This window comes from Orcinus orca, chromosome 6 (assembly GCF_937001465.1).
Source record: "Orcinus orca chromosome 6, mOrcOrc1.1, whole genome shotgun sequence".
Lineage (NCBI taxonomy): Eukaryota > Metazoa > Chordata > Mammalia > Artiodactyla > Delphinidae > Orcinus > Orcinus orca.
The window spans coordinates 65294585-65313118 of record NC_064564.1 but is presented as its reverse complement, the minus strand read 5'-3'; the positions used below and the strand labels follow the sequence as shown (position 1 = coordinate 65313118).

Genomic DNA, 18534 nt, shown 5'->3' with positions numbered 1-18534 from the left:
ATCCATATTGAAAAAAATGGAAAGTGTATTCTGGAGAGGACACTAAGAATGTCTCCATAAAGAGATTACCTGTGGATCTAGGCACCCATCTCAGCAGAAACCAGGAATAAAGATGGGTCTATAGTAGCAGAAATACATGCAGCTTGGACAAAAACGACAAACACAAAACAAAATGAAGGAAGACTCTCAGACTTCTAGGAGTCTACAAAATGGAACAATAGAGCTACTCAGCTGTGAATATACATTATTCTTCAGGAAAATGGAAGAATGATCCCATGGGTGATTCAGGGATTGGCAGGGCCGACCCCCTGCACCACAGGTCCAGGGACAAGACTGTCTCTTCTCTGGTTTCAAAAGACCAGGCTGCTACTTCCCATTGCCTTGAGGGCAAGGCTGATGTTCACAGTTGTGGGGCAGTCCACTGCCCAAAGTAGAGCCCCAGTGGGCCTGAAACAGCATTGAGCCAAAGAGGATTACACTCTAGCATTAAAATCTAATGGAATTTACCTTGACATGTTATAGACTTGCTTGGGACCTATCACCTTTCTTTTTCTTTCTTTTTTCTTTTCTCCCCTCCCTCCCTCCCTCCCTCCCTCCCTCCCAACCTCCCAACCTCCCAACCTCCCAACCTCCCAACCAACCTCCCTCCCTCCCTCCCTCCCTCCCTCCCTTCCTTCCTTCCTTCCTTCCCTCCCTCCCTCCCTCCTTCCTCCGTTCCTTTTGGAATGAGCATGTCTATTCTATGCCTGTCCCATTGTTTTCCACCATTATATTTTGGAGGCATACGAATTATGCGGTTTCACAGGTTGTCAGCTGGAGAGGAATTTTGCCTCAGGCTGAATCATACCTCAAGTCTCACCCATACATGATTTAGAAGATATTTAGATGAAATTTTGGAACTAGATAGAATTGAGGCTAGAATGCGTTAAGAATTGGGGACTGTTGTGATGGGAGTGAATGTATTTTGCATGTGAGGATGACATGAATTTTGGGGGTCTAGGGAGTGGAATTTTACAGACTGAATTGTGTTCCCTCAAAATTCATATGTGGAAGACCTAAGACCTAAACCCTAGAACTTTAGAATATGACTGTATTTGGAGATAGAGCTTTTCAAGAAGTAATTAGGGTTAAATGTCATATAGTGAGGCCCTAATTTAAAAGACTGGTTGCCTTATAAGAAGAAGAAGAGACACATAGAATGTGAGCACACAGAGCAAACAACATGTGAGGACGCGGGAAGAAAGCAGCTGTCTGCAAGCCAAGGAGAAAGGCCTCAGGAGAAACTAATTCTGCAAGCACCTTAATCTTGTGCTTCCAGCATCTAAAACTATGGGAAAATACAGTTCTATTCTTTAAACGATCCAGTCTGTGGTATTGTGTTATGGCAGCCGTAGCAAACTGATATATGCAGGTAGCAGTGTTTGTGTGACACAGTTCTGCCCAATACAACATAAGTACATATATGGAAGTTTCTGGCAAAGCCTTTGCTTTCCTGATCCAGGCACTAAGCCTTCTTGTGTCTTCGTCTTTCCCTGCTTATAATGCACACTGATACTTGAAAATGCAGCGGTCATCTTGGAACCATGAGGTGGGAGCATATGGAGGAATGCCTATATGGTAAGCATAGCTGATAGGAAAAGTGAGAGGAACCTGCTGGCATCACTGAATTGCTGGACCAGGGTTGGATGTTTACTACTTAGGCTTATTTAAGTCACTGTGGTATGGTATTCTATTATTTACAGAGAACACAATCCTAACCAATACAAATATATAAGTGGTGTCAATTTTTTATGTGAAATAAATTAAGCATACATTCATCAGTTTCTCATGAGAGTTTTAGGCAAACTTTAGTAGAACTTGAAATAGATATCTAAAGAGTGAATCTCTTGTTCTTTTATATTTCACAACCAATATCTTTCCAACTACTTTATATCTTCCATGGATTCCTACCCTTTTGCCTGAGTGTCCACAGCAAACAATTCACAATGAATCCCTAAGGGTCTTAGGGCTTTGAGGAATTTTTTAAATTAATTTTTAAATTTTGAGATAATACAAATTCACACATGTGAATGAATGTAAGAAATCATGCAGAGAGATCCCTTTTCTCCAGTGGTAACATCTTGTAAAATTATAGTACAATATCACAACTAGGATGCTGACATTGTTATAGTCAAGATATAGAACCATTCTAATACCACAAAGTTCCTTATAGTCATACCAACTTCCCTCCCAAACAACTCCTCCTGGCCTTAACCTTTGGTGAAATGGTTCTCCCTTTGCATAACTTTGTCATTTCAAGAATGTTTATAAAGAAGTCATACAGTATGTAAACTTTAGGACTGGCGTTTTTCACTCACCCTAGTTCTGTGGATTTTCACCTAGGTTATTATATTCATCAATACTTGCTTGCTTTTACATGCTGACTATTATTCCATAATATGTACCATGGTACCAACAATCTAACTTTATACCTTAATAAACTAGAAAAAGAACGAACAACTCAAAGCTAGCAAAAGGAGGAAAATAATATTAGCAGAGATAAATAAAATAAGGAATAGAAAAACAATAAGAAAAAATTTTAAGGTAGATCTTTGTAAAGATCAACAAAACTGACAAAATGCTACTAGCTATATTGACAATGATAAAGAGAAGACAGATTACTAAAATCAAAAATGACATTGGAGACATTACTACTGATTTTACAGAAATGAATTATAATAGTGTACCATGAACAATTGTATGTTATCAAATTGCATAACTTACAGGAAATGGACAAATTTCTAGAAAAACAAAACCTCCCTTAATGTATCATGAAGACATAGAAGATCTGAATAGACTTATAAACTAGTAAAGAGATTGCATCAGTAATCAAAAACCTCCTAACAAAGAGAAGCCCTAGACCAGTTAATTTCATTGGTGAATTCTACCTGACATTTAGGGAAGAATTATCAATAACCTTTCTCAAACTCTTCCAAAAAATTGAGGAAGAAGGCACTCTTCCTAACTCATTCTATGAGGTCAACATTACCCTGATACCAAAACCACACAAAGACACTACAAGAAAAACTACAGACCAAAGCCACTTATGAATATGGAGTCAAAAATGCTCAACAAGGGTTTCCCTGGTGGCGCAGTGGTTGAGAGTCTGCCTGCCGATGCAGGGGACGCGGGATCGTGCCCCGGTCCGGGAGGATCCCACATGCCGTGGAGCCGCTGAGCCTGCGCGTCCAGAGCCTGTGCTCCGCAACACGAGAGGCCACAATCGTGAGAGGCCCGCGTACCGCAAAAAAAAAAAAAAAAAAAATATGCTCAACAAAATATTAACAAACAAAATTGAGCAGCATATTCTAAGGACCATATACCAGGACCAAGTGGGATTTATTCATGGAATGCTAGAATGGTTCAACATCTGAAAATCAGTGTAGTATACCACATAAACAGAAATGACAGAAGAAAATCCACATGATCATCTCAATTGATGCAAAAAAGCTTTGACAATATTCAACACCTTTTCATGAGAAAATACTCAACAAACAAGAAATAAAAGGAATACTTCAACATAATAAAGGCTATGTATGAAAAACCCACAGCTAATATCATGCTCAATGGTGAAATACTGAAAGCTTTTCCTCTAAGATGAGGAGCAAGACAACAATGCCCATTTTTGCAACTTCTTTTCAACATAGTATTGGTAGTTTTACCCAGAACAATTCAGCAAGAAAAAGAAATAAAAGGCATCCAAATTGGAAAGGAGAAGTAAATTTTTCTCTATTTCTAGATGATATGATGTAGAAAACCCTAAAGATCTCACACACACACACACACACACACACAAACACACAAACTGCTGGACTAATAAATGAATTCAGTGAAATTGCAGTATAAAAAATCAACGCGAAAAAATCAGTTAAATTTCTATACACCAACAGTGAACAATCTGAAAGGGATATTTTAAAAACTAGTCAATTTAAAATAGCATCAAAAAGAATAATATTTAGGAATAAACTTAATAAAGGATGTCAACGATTTGTACACTGAAAACTACAAAATAGTGCTGAAAGAAACTAAAGAAGGCATAACTATGTGGAAAGACATCTGATGTTCATAGGTTGAAAGACTTAATATTGTTAAGATGTCAGTACTGCCCAAAGCAATATGCAGATTCAGTGCAATCCCTATCAAAATCCCAATGATTTTTTTGCAGAAATAGAAAAACACATCCTGAAATTCATATGAGATCACAAGGGACCCTGAATAGCCAAAACAATCTTGAAAAAAAGAATAGAGTTGGAGGTCTGATACTTCCTGATTTCAAAACTTACTACAAAGATACAGTAATCAAAGCATTGTTGTAGTGGCATTAGAAGGGACATATAGATCTAAGGAATAGAATACAGAGCCTAGAAATAAACCCTTACACATATGTTCAAATTGTTTCTGACAAGGTGCCAAGACCATTCAATGGGGAAATGACTTTTTTTCAATAAATAATGCAGGAAATCTGGATATCCACATGAACATGGATGAAGTTTAACCCTTACCTTATATCATATAAAAAATTAACTCAAATGGATCAAAGACCTAAATGTAATAGCTAAAACTATAAATCTCTCAGAAGACAACACAGGGGAAAAACTTCATGACAAATGATTTGGGAATGCTTTCTTGGATGTGACACCAAAAGCATAGGAAACAAAGAAAAAATAGATAAATTTAACTAAAACTTAAAATCTTTTATGCATCAAAAGACTATCAACAGGGAGAACTGTCAACCCTCTGAAACCTGGTGCAGATGCTACTAGATTATCTGTGTGTTTTGAAGTTTCTGCCAAATCCAAATTGGAAAGAACACTTTTCATACAAATAATGCACAACATTGAAAGTTAGGCAACTGGTAAGTTAGAGCTGCTTTCCTGGGGAGGAGGTTTGACTTCATTAAAAATGGTGGTTGTCGGGCTTCCCTGGTGGCGCAGTGGTTGAGAGTCAGCCTGCCGATGCAGGGGACACAGGTTTGTGCCCCGGTCCGGGAAGATCCCACATGCCGCTGCTGGGCCTGCGTGTCCGGAGCCTGTGCTCCGCAACGGGAGAGGCCACACCAGTGAGAGGCCTGTGTACCACAAAAAAAAAAAAAAAAAAAAAAAAAATGGTGGTTGTCATAAAGAGAACATAGGCAAAATATTCTCTGACATAAATCGTACCAATGTTTTCTTAGGTCAGTCTCCCAAGGCAATAGAAATAAAAGCAAAAAGTTTAAATCGGACCTTGTCAAACTTACAAGCTTCTGTACAGTAAAGGAAACCATAAACAAAATGAAAAGCAACCTACAGACTGGGAGAAAATCTTTGCAAGTGATAAGACCTACAAGGGCTTAATTTCCAAAATATACAAACAACTCATACAACTCAACAAGAAAAAACAAACAGCCCAATAGAAAAATGGGCAGAGGATCTAAATAGACATTTCTCCAAAGAGGACATATAGATGGCCAACAAGTACATGAAAAGATGCTCAACATCCCTAATTATTAGAGAAATATAAATCAAAACTACAATGAGGTACCACCTCACACCAGTCAGAATGGCCATCATTAAAAAGTCTGCAAACATATGATACAGCAGAAACTAACACAACATTGTAAAGCAATTTTACTCCAATAAAAAATAAATAAATATTAACAAAAGGTCTGCAAATAAAAATGGTCATTATTATGGGTTGAACTGTGTGTCCCCACACCCCCCTTTCATATGTTGAAGTTCTAACCTGTAATGTGACTGTATTTGGAGATAAGGCACTTAATGGAGATAGTTAAGGTTCAAGGAAATTGTAAGGGTGGAGATGTGATCCTTGTAAGAAGACGAAGAGACACCAAAGATCTCCCTCTCTCCATGCACTTGCAGAGAAGAGGCCATGTGAAAACATGTGTGAAGGTGGCATCTACAAGCCAGGAAGAGAGGGCTCACCAGAAGCCAACCCTGATAGCAACTTGATCTTGGACTTCTAGCCTCCAGAATTATAAGAAAATAAATTTTGTTGTTTAAGCCAAAAAAAAAAGACTGTCAATAGAGTGAAAGGCAACTCATGGAATGGAAGAAAATATTTTCAAATTACATATTGAAAAGGTATTAACATCTAGAATATATAAAGAACTCCTACAACTCAACAACATAAAAACAAATAAACCAATTAAAATAGGTGAAGGACTTGAATAGACATTTCTCCAAAGAAGATGGCCAATAAGCACATGAAACGATGCTCAATATCACTAGTTGTTAGGGAAATGCAAATCAGCACAATGAGATTTCACTTCACATCCATTAGGATGGCTATTAACAAAACAAAAATAAGTGTTGGCAAGCATGTGGAGAAATTGGAACTCGTGGGCACTGCTAGTGGGAATGTAAGATGGTACAGCTGTGGAAGACAGTATGATGGTTCCTCAAAAAGTTAAGAATAGAATGATCATAGGCTCCAGCAATTTTATTCCGAGGTATGTACTGAAAAGAACTCAAAGCAGGAACTTAAATATTTATACACCCGTGTTCATAGCATTATTCTCGAAAGCCAAAAGGTGGAAACAACCCAAATGTCCATCAATGGATGAATGGATAAAGAAAATGTGGTACATACATACAGTGAAACATTATTCCACCATAAAAAGGAATGAATTTCTGATATGTGCTATAAGATGGATGAACCTTAAAACATTATGCTAAGTGAAATAAGCCACACACAAAAGGACAAATATTGTATGATCCTACTTATATGAGGATCTAGAGAAGCAGTTTCATAGAGACAGAAAGTAGAATAGTGGTTACCAGAGGCTTGCAGGGGTGGAATGTGGAGTTTCTATTTTGTGGGTACTGAGGTTCTGTGTGAGATAATAAAAAAGCTCCAGACATGAATAGTGATAATTGCACAACAGTGTGAATGTACTTAATACCAGTGAACTGTACACTTAAAAATGGTTTTGAAATGGGGGACTTCCCTGGTGGTCCAGTGATTAAGATTCCACGCTCCCAATGCAGGGGGCCCAGGTTCAATCTCTGGTCAGGGAACTAGATCCCGCATGCCGCAACTAAAAGATCCCACATGCCACGACTAAGACCCAGCACAGCCAAAAAAAAAACACCTTCCACAGAGGTGGATGCTATTTTTAAAAAATCGTTAAAGTGGTAAATTTTATGGTATGTGTATTTTATCACAATAAAAAGAAATGCAAAGCTATAAACCTCCTAGAAGATACCATTGGAGAAAATCTGAATGATGTTGGGTTTGTCAATGACTTTTTAGATATAATACCAGAAGCATGATTTATGAAAATATAAATTGGTAAGTTGGACTTAATTAAAATTAGAACCTTCTCTATGAAACACACTCTTGAGAGAATGAAACAATAATCCATAGACTGGACAAAATATTTGTAAAACACATATCTAATAAATGACTGGTATCCAAAATATACAGAGAACTCTTAAAACTCAACAATAAGAGAACAAACATCCCAATATAAAAATGGACAAAAGATCTAAACAGACACCTCACCAAATAAGATATACAGATAGCTAATAAGATGGATTTGAAAAGATGCTCAACATCATACATCATTAGGCAATTGCAAATTAAACAACAATGAGATACCACTACCTATTTGTTTGGCCTAAATCCAGAACACTGACAGCACCAAATGCTGGTGAGTTGTGGAGTAAAAGGAACTCTCATTCATTGCTGGTGGAAATGCGAAATGGTTCAGCCACTTTGGAAAACAGTTTAGCAGTTCTTTCAAAATTAAACATATTCGGACTTCCCTGGTGGCTCAGTGGTTGTGAGTCTGCCTGCTGATGCAGGGGACGCGGGTTCGTGCCCCGGTCCGGTCCGGGAGGATCCCACATGCCGCGGAGCGGCTGGGCCCTTGAGCCATGGCCACTGAGCCTGCGCGTCTGGAGCCTGTGCTCCGCAACGGGAGAGGCCACAACAGTGAGAGGCCCGCGTACCAAAAAAAAAAAAAAAAACTAAACCTATTCTTACCATATGACCTAGCAATTATGTTCCTTGGTATTTACACAAATGAGTTGAAAACTTAGGTCCTGCACAAAAAAACCTGCACACGAAGTTTATAGCAGATTTATTTATAACTGCCAAAACTTGGATGCAACCAAGACATTCTTTAATAGGTGAATGGATAAACAAGCTGTGGTATATCCATATAATGGAGTGTTATTCAGTGCTATCAAGAAATGAACTATATGAGTTTCTGGAAAGGCAAAACTGTGGAGACTAAAAGGATTGGTGGTTGCCAGGGTCTGGGGGGAAGGAGGGAGTACAGGGGATTTTTAGGGCAATGAAACTGTTCTGTATGATACTATAAGGATGGATACATGTCATTAAAAACTTGTCAAAATCTGTAGAATGTACAACACCAAGTTTGAACCACAATGTAAACTATGGGCTTTGGCTGATAATGATATGTCAGTGTGGTTCATCAATCCTAACAGATATACCACATGAAACAAATATACAAATGTTGGGGGGAAGCTGGGAAGATGAACCTTCTGTACTTATCACTCAAATTTTCTGTGAACTTAAAAACTGATCTAAAAACAAATAATTATTTTAAAAAACACAGAATGTACAACAAAGAATGAACCCTAATATAAACCACAGATCTTAGTTAGTAATAATATATCAATATTGGTTCATCAGTTGATGCAATTTTACCACACTAATACAAGATGTTAATATTGGGGAAACTGTATTTGTGGATGAGAGGGCAAATTGGAGCTCTATACTTTTCACTATATTTTTCTGTAAACTAAAACTGCTTTAAAAAATAACGTCTATTAAAGAGAACCCTCAAACACTGTTGGTGGGAATGTAAATTGGTACAGCCACTGTGGAAAACAGTGTGGAAGTTTCTCAAAAAATTAGAAATAGAACTACCATATTACCCAGCAATTCCACTCCTGGGTATATATCTGAAGAAAACAAAAACACTAATTCAAAAAGATACATGCACTCCAATGTTCATAGCAGCGTTATTTAAAATTGGAAGCAACCTAAGTGTCCATTAGCAGATGAATAGATAAAGAAGATGTTGTATAATACATACACACACACACAGACACTAACACACATACTACAGGAATACTGCTCAGCCATAAAAAAGAATGAAATTTTGCCATTTGCAGCAACATGGATGGACTTGGAGGGTATTATGCTGTGAAAAGTCAGAGAAAGACAAATACTGTATGATATCACTCCTATGTAGAATCTAAAAAATACAGCAAACCAGTGAATGTAACAAAAAAGAAGCAGACTCACAGATATAGAGAAGAAACCAGTAGTTATCAGAGGGGAGAGGGAAGTGGGGAGGTGCACTGTAGGGGTAGGGGAGTAAGAGGTACAAACTATTATGCATAAGATAAGCTATATAGAAATATTGTACAACACAGGGAATATAATCAATATTTTATAATAACTATAAGTGGAGCATAACCTTTAAAAATTATGAATCACTGTATTGTACACCTGTAACATAATGTACAGCAACTATAGTTCAAATAAAAAATAATGTCTGTTAACTCAGAAATTAAAATGTTTTCAGTCCAAACAAAAGAAAGACAGCTTTTTAAAGAGATATATTAAATGTGCCCATGCATGTAGCTGATAAGTGCTAGAGCATTCCTACCCATGTCTACTGGATTCCAAAGACTTCTTTCTTTTTCTCATACCATTTGGATCCAACTCCAGTTGGAGTTCATCTTAATGGTGAAAGTTAATAAATAAAGATTAATGTATTTGAAACAGACATTGTAGGTACAAGAACAGCAAGTATGAGCAAAGCTGTAGGTTGACTGATCCAATCTCCTTGCTAGACCCTTCTCCCTTGCCTACCTCAACTCTCTAGTCTCTAAGTGGTAGAAATGATTTCCCAATGTCTCTTGCTGGTAGTAGTATCCATGTGACACAGTTCTGGCTAATGTGAAATAAGCACACATGTGGAGGTTTCTGGCAAAGCGTTTGCTTTTCTGATCCAGGCACTAAGCCTTCTTATGTCCTAAAATGTACACAGATCTAGATGTGCAGCAGCCATCTTGGGCTCATGAGGAGAAAGAAGTGTATAAGGAGGAAGGCCTATGTGTTAAGCAGAACTGACTGGAAAGGTGGTAGGAGACTGCTGGCATCATTCAGTGTTGGATGTTCACTCCACAGTCTTCTTTGAAGCCACTGTTGTAGGGCTTTCTGTTATTTACAGGGAACACAATCCTCACTGATACATATATATAAACAGTGGGTTTTTTTGGCTGCATTGGGTCTTCGCTGCTACGCACGGGCTTCTCATTGTGGTGGCTTCTCTTGTTGCGGAGCACGGGCTCTAGGCACGTAGGCTTCAGTAATTGCAGTACGTGGGCTCAGTAGTTGTGGCTTGAGGGTTCTGGACGCAGGCTCAGTAATTGTGGCGCATGGACTTAGTTGCTCCGCAGCATGTGGGATCTTCCCAGACCAGGGCTCGAACCCGTGCCCCCTGCGTTGGCAGGTGGATTCTTAACCACTGTGCCACTGGGGAAGCCCCCTGAGTAAATTTTTTATATGAGAAATAAATTAAGCATACAGTCATCAGCTTCTCATGAGAGTTTTAGGAGGACTTTAGCAGCCCAAGAATTAGATATCTTAAAGATGTTAACTGATTATCGTAGTATTTATAGTAGATGGTTAACCACAGACGGTCTTTGTAGCACTTAAAAAGTGATATCATCAGAGTTAGTGAATACAGATTCTTGGGCTAGGAGCCCTGTTTTCAGGGCTTTTGTGGAGAAGCAGATGAGGGACATGGGCCAGGGCAGGGTCTGGGGAGATGCCTCTTGTGTCTGGGGATGCCTCTTTGTCCTTTCTGGGCTGTAAGCTTCCTGGTCACTGCCCTTGTTCTCCTGTGTTGGGTTTTCCATTTCAGACAGCACTCTTCCAGGCTTTGTCCAAGGTGGCTTATGGCCTCTGAGGTTCCACAGCCTTTTATGAAGTTTTACAAGGTGGCCTTAGTTGGAGGCCTGATTATGATTAATCATGTATGGGAATTTGAAATATGGGAGTTGCTGTTTTAATCCTTTTAAATTCTATTTACAGACATATGATGGAGACTAAATTGCTATTTAAGTGTACTTTTTTCTATAAATGCTGCCTAAAAATTTAAGTGTATGTAAATCAAAGGAACTGGCTAAACACTAAGATGATAACTCTGTTAATTTACTATACTAATAAGTTTTCATATCATTTCACAGTTATTTTGTTATAGAAATGGTTTGTAAATTCTAAAATAGCAAACAAAGTATGTTTCCTTGCTAATACAGTTTTTCTATAATATATGATACTAAATTGTTTATTCTCTTTTATATGTATTATATATTCATTTTTCTCCTTAAAAAGTTATAATTTACTTTTTAGTGTTTTAGACAGTAGAATTAAGGTAAGAACCCTAGTTTGAAAAATACTTGAGTTTATATGGCCTCAACTAAATTAAATTTATTTAGGGTCCAATCTGATTTTTTTGCAATTAATAGTTCAGTAAGACACAAAAAATATTTTAAAATCTACTAGAAAAGTTCAAATCTTGTGACTGCGTATTCGAACTAAGAGTTAATTTCAATAAAAAAGTTTTGGTCCATTTTATGTACCTGGTGTTAGGTATTGTGTAAGTTATTTTTAAATTTTTATTTATTTTTTTGCTATTAAAATAATTCATTTGATATTAAGTTGTGAAAGAACATTTGGGCATTCTGTTTGGAGGGAAAATGGTGACAGATTATAATTTATCAGATACAGATTTCAAAAATAGACTTGTCCATTCTCACTTATGCAAGACATAGCATTTTACTAAGCTATCTAGTTCTAAAATTTTCTTTGAGTTATTGTGTGTGGCTAAAGTGATAAAGATTTTATTGTCATTTTAAGTTAATAGCATTAAAAAAGCAATAACATAATTATATCATTAATAAAAACCAAAAATATCTTCTCACATAAAAAGTATTATTATCAGAAACTACAATAATGCAAGGGACATTTTCTTACACATCAACTGAAAAACCTAAACACTAAAAATAATTTCTCATATTCTAGTAATCAGTGGGGCGACAGAGGCATCGGTGAATGTGTCAGTGAGAATACATGTGAACATTAGATGAAATACACAGCTTCCTCTCAGCATAATCTAGCAATATCTTTTCTGATACAACCTACTTGACAACATTTCTCACTCAGTGTCATACGGAACAGTCTCTTTTTTCGGGAATGTTTATCTAAGCCTAAGTTTTTTAATTCTGAAAGACTTTTGTCTTCTACTTCATTTTGTCTATTAAGAATAATTTTCTTAAATTCTTCAAAGTTAAAATTTGAATCCTTTAATGCAGATTGTTGTAGCTCTCTCAGTGATGGCTGCCTCTCAGACAGTGTTGCCTTCAGCTCCTGTGGCAAATTAGGAACGAATTCCAACAGCATCTTTAAGGTTTCTGCATCTTTGGTGATGGAGGGTGGCATGATTTCTAATTTCAAAAAGAGGAGGAAGAGAAAAAATATTCATGTTAAAGTACATCAGGAAAACTATAAAATTTTGCATAGACACAAAGGAAAGCATTGCCTCAATAGAATTCAACAATAAAACAGAATCAGCAAGTGTCCTGATATCTAAAAAGCTTAGTTTATTATAGCTGGGCAGGTGAAACAACATTACCAAAGTTCTGCTTTACTCCACTCGCACCCTTGTCATCTCTCCTCATGTCCCTTTAATGCTTTCACCATAGCACTTTTTTATCTCTGACACTTCTGAAGTCATCTTGATCCTCAAAAACACTCAGTTTGACCACAGATGAATTTTTATTACCTGAGTAATTTATTTCCATGACTAAGCAACTTCTGAGTTATGATAGTAATCCTTGAAAAGTATATTAATTATTTTAAACTATCAACTGTTCCATGGTGGCAAGTTACTGCTTCAGGATAAAGTTAAAAAGCAGAATTTCCAACTGCTCTGATCTAGCAGGCAGGAGATACCAGTCTCTGATGCTCCTTATACATGTATTAATAATTTCTCTTCCCTAGAGTATTTACTGCAAATCAGTAATGTTTTACTTTATGGAGAAATGGGTTAAAAGAACACTAACCAACAAATCACTGACTATAAGAGATTTTTAATCTGTTGTGGTGTGTGTCTACTGACTACTGTGTATGGTTTTTGTTCCAATGTTGTAGATCATAAACTATGCAAGTTCTGTGTGTTCCCTAGGAAGGGAGCCTGGTCTTAAGTAGCATCCCAGGATTGGGTATACATGAAGGTTGAGACTTGGGCTGGCAACTTTCAGGGACCAGCTGACATCTTCCTTCTTTACACCCATTCAGTTCAGTTGAACATCCTTTGATAGTTTCCATGTCTCTGGCTCTGCCAGATTAGAGGTATAAATAAAAAGAAAACATCTTTCCTGCCCTCAAAAAACTTCCAGGTAAATTCTATCCTAACCTTACCTATCCCCATTACACAATTTTGAGAGTTACAGCACGAAAAAAAAGTTGAAACACAGATGAAGTTTAAATTATAGTGTAAACCTGGATCACTACTTGTTGTTTTTCATGGACAGCAAAACTGTCCATTTCAGCTTATAATAAGACATTCCTCCTGAAATAGTGGAAACAATGAGGTCAAGAGATATAAATCTAAACATGGAAAGTAGATTCCTGGGCAACCACTGATGCTTACAGATCAGAGAAAACCATGCCCCCTCACCCAGGCAGGAATGGTCTCAGCTTGTTCACTTCCTATGAGTTCTGTAGCAAGGATCTCAGCCAACAACAAACTTCAACGATTGGAGTTTTCAGTGGAAAGAAAACAATATTCTAACATTTTATTTTTCCTCCCAATGTTTTCTCTCATTCAAGTTCCAAACTGGCAATGACAGATGAGAATTTATACCATTTTTTGGTAGTCAGAAATGTTCACATTTTCCCTCAGTAAGACATCCTAAGTTCAATTCAATCTCTTCATAAAAACTCTCCTTGCTCTAACTTAAACCTTTTCTAATTATTGAATACAAAGAAAAGCTGATTGTAACTTTCCATATACTTGAAGCCAGTTAATGAATCAGGCAAAACATTTGTAGTTTCTATTACATTTATTCATAGGTTGTTGTTTTTGGCACTTTTTATTTTCAATTTAAAAACTTGTTATTTTGAAATACTTTTAAAGTTACAGAAAATTCACAAAAATGTGACAGAGTTCCCAGAGTTCTTTTTTTTTTTTTTTTTTGGTAAGAACATTTAACGTGAGATCTACCCTTTTAACAGAATTTTAAGTGCCCAATACACCATGATTATCTATAGGTACAGTGTTATAAATCAGATTTCTAGAACCAATTCATCTTGCATAATTGAAATTTTATACATGATAATTAGCAGCTCCCCATTTTTCCCTCCTCCCAATCCTGGTAACCACCATTTATTCTTTGCTTCTATGAGTCTGACTATTTTAGATACTTATAATAGTGGAATCAAGTAGTATTTGTCCTTCTGAGACAGGCATTTTTCACTTAGCATAATGTCCTCCAGGTTCATCCATGTTGTTGCATATTTTAGGATTTCCTTTTTTAAGGCCAAATAATACTCCATTGTATGTATATACCACCTTTTCTTTATTCATTCGTCTGTGGATGGACATTTAAGTTGTTTCCACATCTTGGCTATTGTGAATATTGCTGCAGTGATTATGGGAGTGGTAATGTCTCTTCAAGATACTGATTTCAGTTCTTTTGAATAAATACCAGAAGTGGAATTGCTGATCATATGGTAGTTCTTTTTTTTTTTTGAGGAACCTCCACACTCTTTTCCATAGTGAATGCACAAATTTGCTTTCCCACCAACAGTATACTATATACATGGGTTTCAATTTCTCCACATTCTTAACCACACTTTTCCTTTGTTTTTTGATAATAGCCATCCTGACAGGTGTGAAGTGATAGCTCATTTTGGTTTTGATTTCAATTTCCCTGATGATTAGTGATATACAGCATTGCTTCTTATACCTGTTGGCCATTTGTATGTCTTCTTTGGAGAAATGTCTATTCAAGTCTTTAGCCCATTTTAAAACCAGGTTATTAGTTTTTTTGCTATTGAGTTGTAGGAGTTCTTTATATATTTTGGAAATTAACTCCTTATCAGGTACATGGCTTGCAAATATTTTCTCCTATTTCATAAGTTGCCCCTTCGTTATTGAGCATGTCCTTTGCTGTGCAGAAGTTTTGTCTATTGATGTAGCCTCACTTGTCTAATTTTGCTTTTGTTGCCTGCATTGTACTCTTTATTAAAATTATTTTTTAAATTTATTTTGAAACATTTTGCAATTCACAACAACTTTAGGTTCTGGAGTCTAAAAGATAATATCCTAATCAACCTGAATTCATACAAATGCCTCCTAATCAGTATATTTTGGACTAAACTCTTACTAACATAGACTTCTTCTAATTAAAAATATCTATCTTGTTTTTAAAATGGTACAGTGAGTATTATTTCTGCACGCATTGTGGGAAAATAATTTAATAATGTACAAACAGATAGAAACTATCGAACAATAGAGGTTTTAAACCTCATGAATCACAGATTATTGACATGTACTTCCAAAGTGATTCTTAATTAGTAATTTAAACACTTCCCTTGATCCTCACTTGCAGGCAATAGTTTGTTAGATTATTTCCAGTTAAATTATGTACTGAGCAGTGACAAAGACAGTTCTTTAAAAATATTTTAAAATCACTATCCTTTTCTACAGAAATAGAAATTTGGCCAAATATCTAGATAGGTATAAATGTAGTCAGAAAACCATTTTTAAGCAACAATCTGGAGACAACCTAAATGTCTGCTAAGAATGGTTAAATATATATGGTAGATTTATGACGTGGAATACCAGAAAGAAATTTTAAATTATCTTTTTGGAGTCTAACAATGTGAGAAGATGCTCACAATATAATGTTAAATGAAAATGCAGGAGATACACATACCTATTGCCAAATATTAATATTGCTTTCCATTTCCTCATCTAATATAGATATTTTCATTTTATCATTAAATTCACAGATTTTTTTCAGTCTTTAATATCTAATGGTGCTTTTCATTATTGTATTTACGTATATTTTTCAGTCTTTAATATGAGCATATTATTTATTCAGAAAAAGTGAAACAAGCAAATGCAATCTGGTCTTGCCTACTTTGAATCAGTGAATTCCTAAACTCTGTGGTACTCTTCTATTAATATTATACAAGAAGTATGTAAAAACTTGCATTAAATAAATCCGTCTCTGACCAACAATGTAGAAAAGTTAGGTAAAAAACTTTATAATCATATTTTAAGTCCCATAAAAGGACAGTAAATGTACTTAGTGTGCACAATGATTTTACATGAGGGTCACTTATATAGAGGATATGCATATAGCCTATAAATATAGTTGTGATTTATCATAAATTGCATGTGTTGTGAAATATAAAACAATTATTCATAATTGAGCTTGCCCTCTCTGATTTTAACATGACCCATTACAGTGATTAGACTAGGCTATACCTCAGTGAAAGTTTCCATTGTTACTTAAACTTAGCTTCCAATTTATCTTTATAAATGCTTTATAACTTAACAGTGATTTTTAAAAAAAAATTCCAGATTTGATTCTGAGATCTTGCTTTTTTAAAGAAAATCCATTGCAGCTTCTAAATGCTTGAAGCATCAATCACGTTTTCTGCTTTGTTTGGCTGAAGGGCAAACTTCCCTTGACTCTTGTTCCCCTTCAGTTTCTCTTGTAGACCATCAGGCCCTTTTCTTTCTCTTTAATCCCTTCTCTCACACATGAACTTCAAGACTCAGTTCAAAGAAGTGGGAGGCTAGGTCCTCCCCTTTGGTGAAGTTAACAAATAAAAATAAAAGAGTAAGTTTTCGATGGCATGGGCCACAGCCGAGATTGCTTTTTTTTAAAAAAAAAAACAAAGGAGGGTCGTTAAATTTAAGGCCCCCTTTTATGTTTACATTTCAGGACCCTATCATAGGTCTCTGCCCTATGCCCTTTGGTGCGCAAATACGCGTGATAACCAGCTCACACCTCACTGTTTGCCCCCTGTCATCTCAAGATGCCCTGTCCAGTTGCCCCATCCATCAGCAAGCCTTCAGTCCTGCCCTCGGACTGATCCTCTGGCCTGAGTACGGATCCTCCGGGCTGAGTACGCCCCGCCTACTGTGGGTTTTTGAGCACTTACCTCCCTCTGTAGCTTCCTCCTTCTCCCTCCCTGCCCCGCCACCCGGACTGACAGGAGGTGAAGGCACCAAGTGCCTCTCAGGTAAGGCCACTTGCTGTTCCCGCTGCTTTCTCTCCCTGTGGTGAAATCCCGGGTGAAATCCTGACTAGAAAGCAAGTTACGAGGCAAAATCCCAAACTTTTAGGCACCGGCAGCTTCAGAGTCATGTGGGCAGCCCTTCCCATTGCTCGGCAGCCGGACAGCAACCAATGGGAAGTGCAGAGCGGCTGGTCGGGGGCGGGGGTTGGGTGCTCTCACCTGCGGGCGGTCCGGATCCCAGCCAAGGCTCCTCCAGGCTCAGAGCCGTTCTCCCCCAGGAGACCGAGCCACAGATCTCGACCCAGAGGCGGACTAATTCTCGGCCGCATGCCTTAATAAGGTCGTTCGTCCTCTGGCCTGAAATCTCTCTGGGAAGTTGACTCAGTAGCAGCCAGACCCCTAGCAGGTGGGACAAGAACTGGCGCGGCATCCTGGACCTGATCTCGTCTGCTCTGAGCGTTTTAGCCTTTCTCGAGATACTGCACCTGCTGTAGCCTACCGGCCTCCGTCAGCGTGCCAATCCTGGCCTTTAGGTTGCTTTCCCTGCCTGACTCCACCAAGCTTTTATAGCCCTCTGGCTACCGCTTAGACCTTGAGTCAAGGGTCCAAGCTCCACCCCTTTCCCCACCCACCTGTTTGAAATACCCCCTTCCCCCACCAGCTCTGGTTTACCCTTACCAACTTTTCTCCATTTGTCCATCCTTTTGTTCGTGGCCCTTTTACAGTTGTTTGGGGTTTTTTTCCTCTCTTTTTTCTTTCCCTCAAACCATTTTGTATACTTGGGTAGGGTTAGTCAATATTTGAAGTCTTTATTATAAAGCTAGGCATGGCCACTGTGCTAAATTATATCAAGAATAAAATTGAAATCACCCATATTCTCACAACCCAGCGTGAGCCTTCAAATCTAAATAAGATTATAGTTAGATTAATTAATATTGTGTCTGGTATATCAGTAAATAAAAATATGATGAATGAATGGATATATCATTGACAAGAGAGGGAGAACTGATGACTTTTTATCTAAATCCTGGTGAAAACATTAAAATCCTCAATGCATCGCTTTAGGCTTGTACAGTGTCCTAAGTTTACAATGTACTTTCTCCACTGACTTTCCTTGGACTCCTCTGGAACATAGCTTGATTGTAACCAGTTACTTGAGTATTTTAATTTGAGATTGTATTCTGTGTC

At 37.4% G+C, this 18534-nt stretch overlaps 1 protein-coding gene across 2 annotated transcripts; it reads right to left on the bottom strand.

Moving 5' to 3' along the window:
• Positions 1 to 11999: 11999 nt before the first annotated feature.
• LOC101275369 (prorelaxin) lies at positions 12000 to 17887 on the bottom strand. 2 transcript variants are annotated; one of them, XM_004279108.3, is made up of 2 exons: positions 17566 to 17887; positions 12000 to 12530 (listed from the first exon to the last, which is right to left on the bottom strand). In XM_004279108.3, exons 1-2 carry the CDS (start codon positions 17774 to 17776, stop codon positions 12190 to 12192), a joined length of 552 nt encoding a protein of 183 aa, XP_004279156.1. In that variant the 5' UTR covers positions 17777 to 17887; the 3' UTR covers positions 12000 to 12189. The 2 variants fall into 2 exon arrangements, with proteins under 2 accessions (XP_004279156.1, XP_033260074.1); XM_033404183.2 differs by lacking the exon at positions 17566 to 17887 and adding an exon at positions 17269 to 17465.
• Between the last annotated feature and the right edge of the window lie 647 nt (positions 17888 to 18534).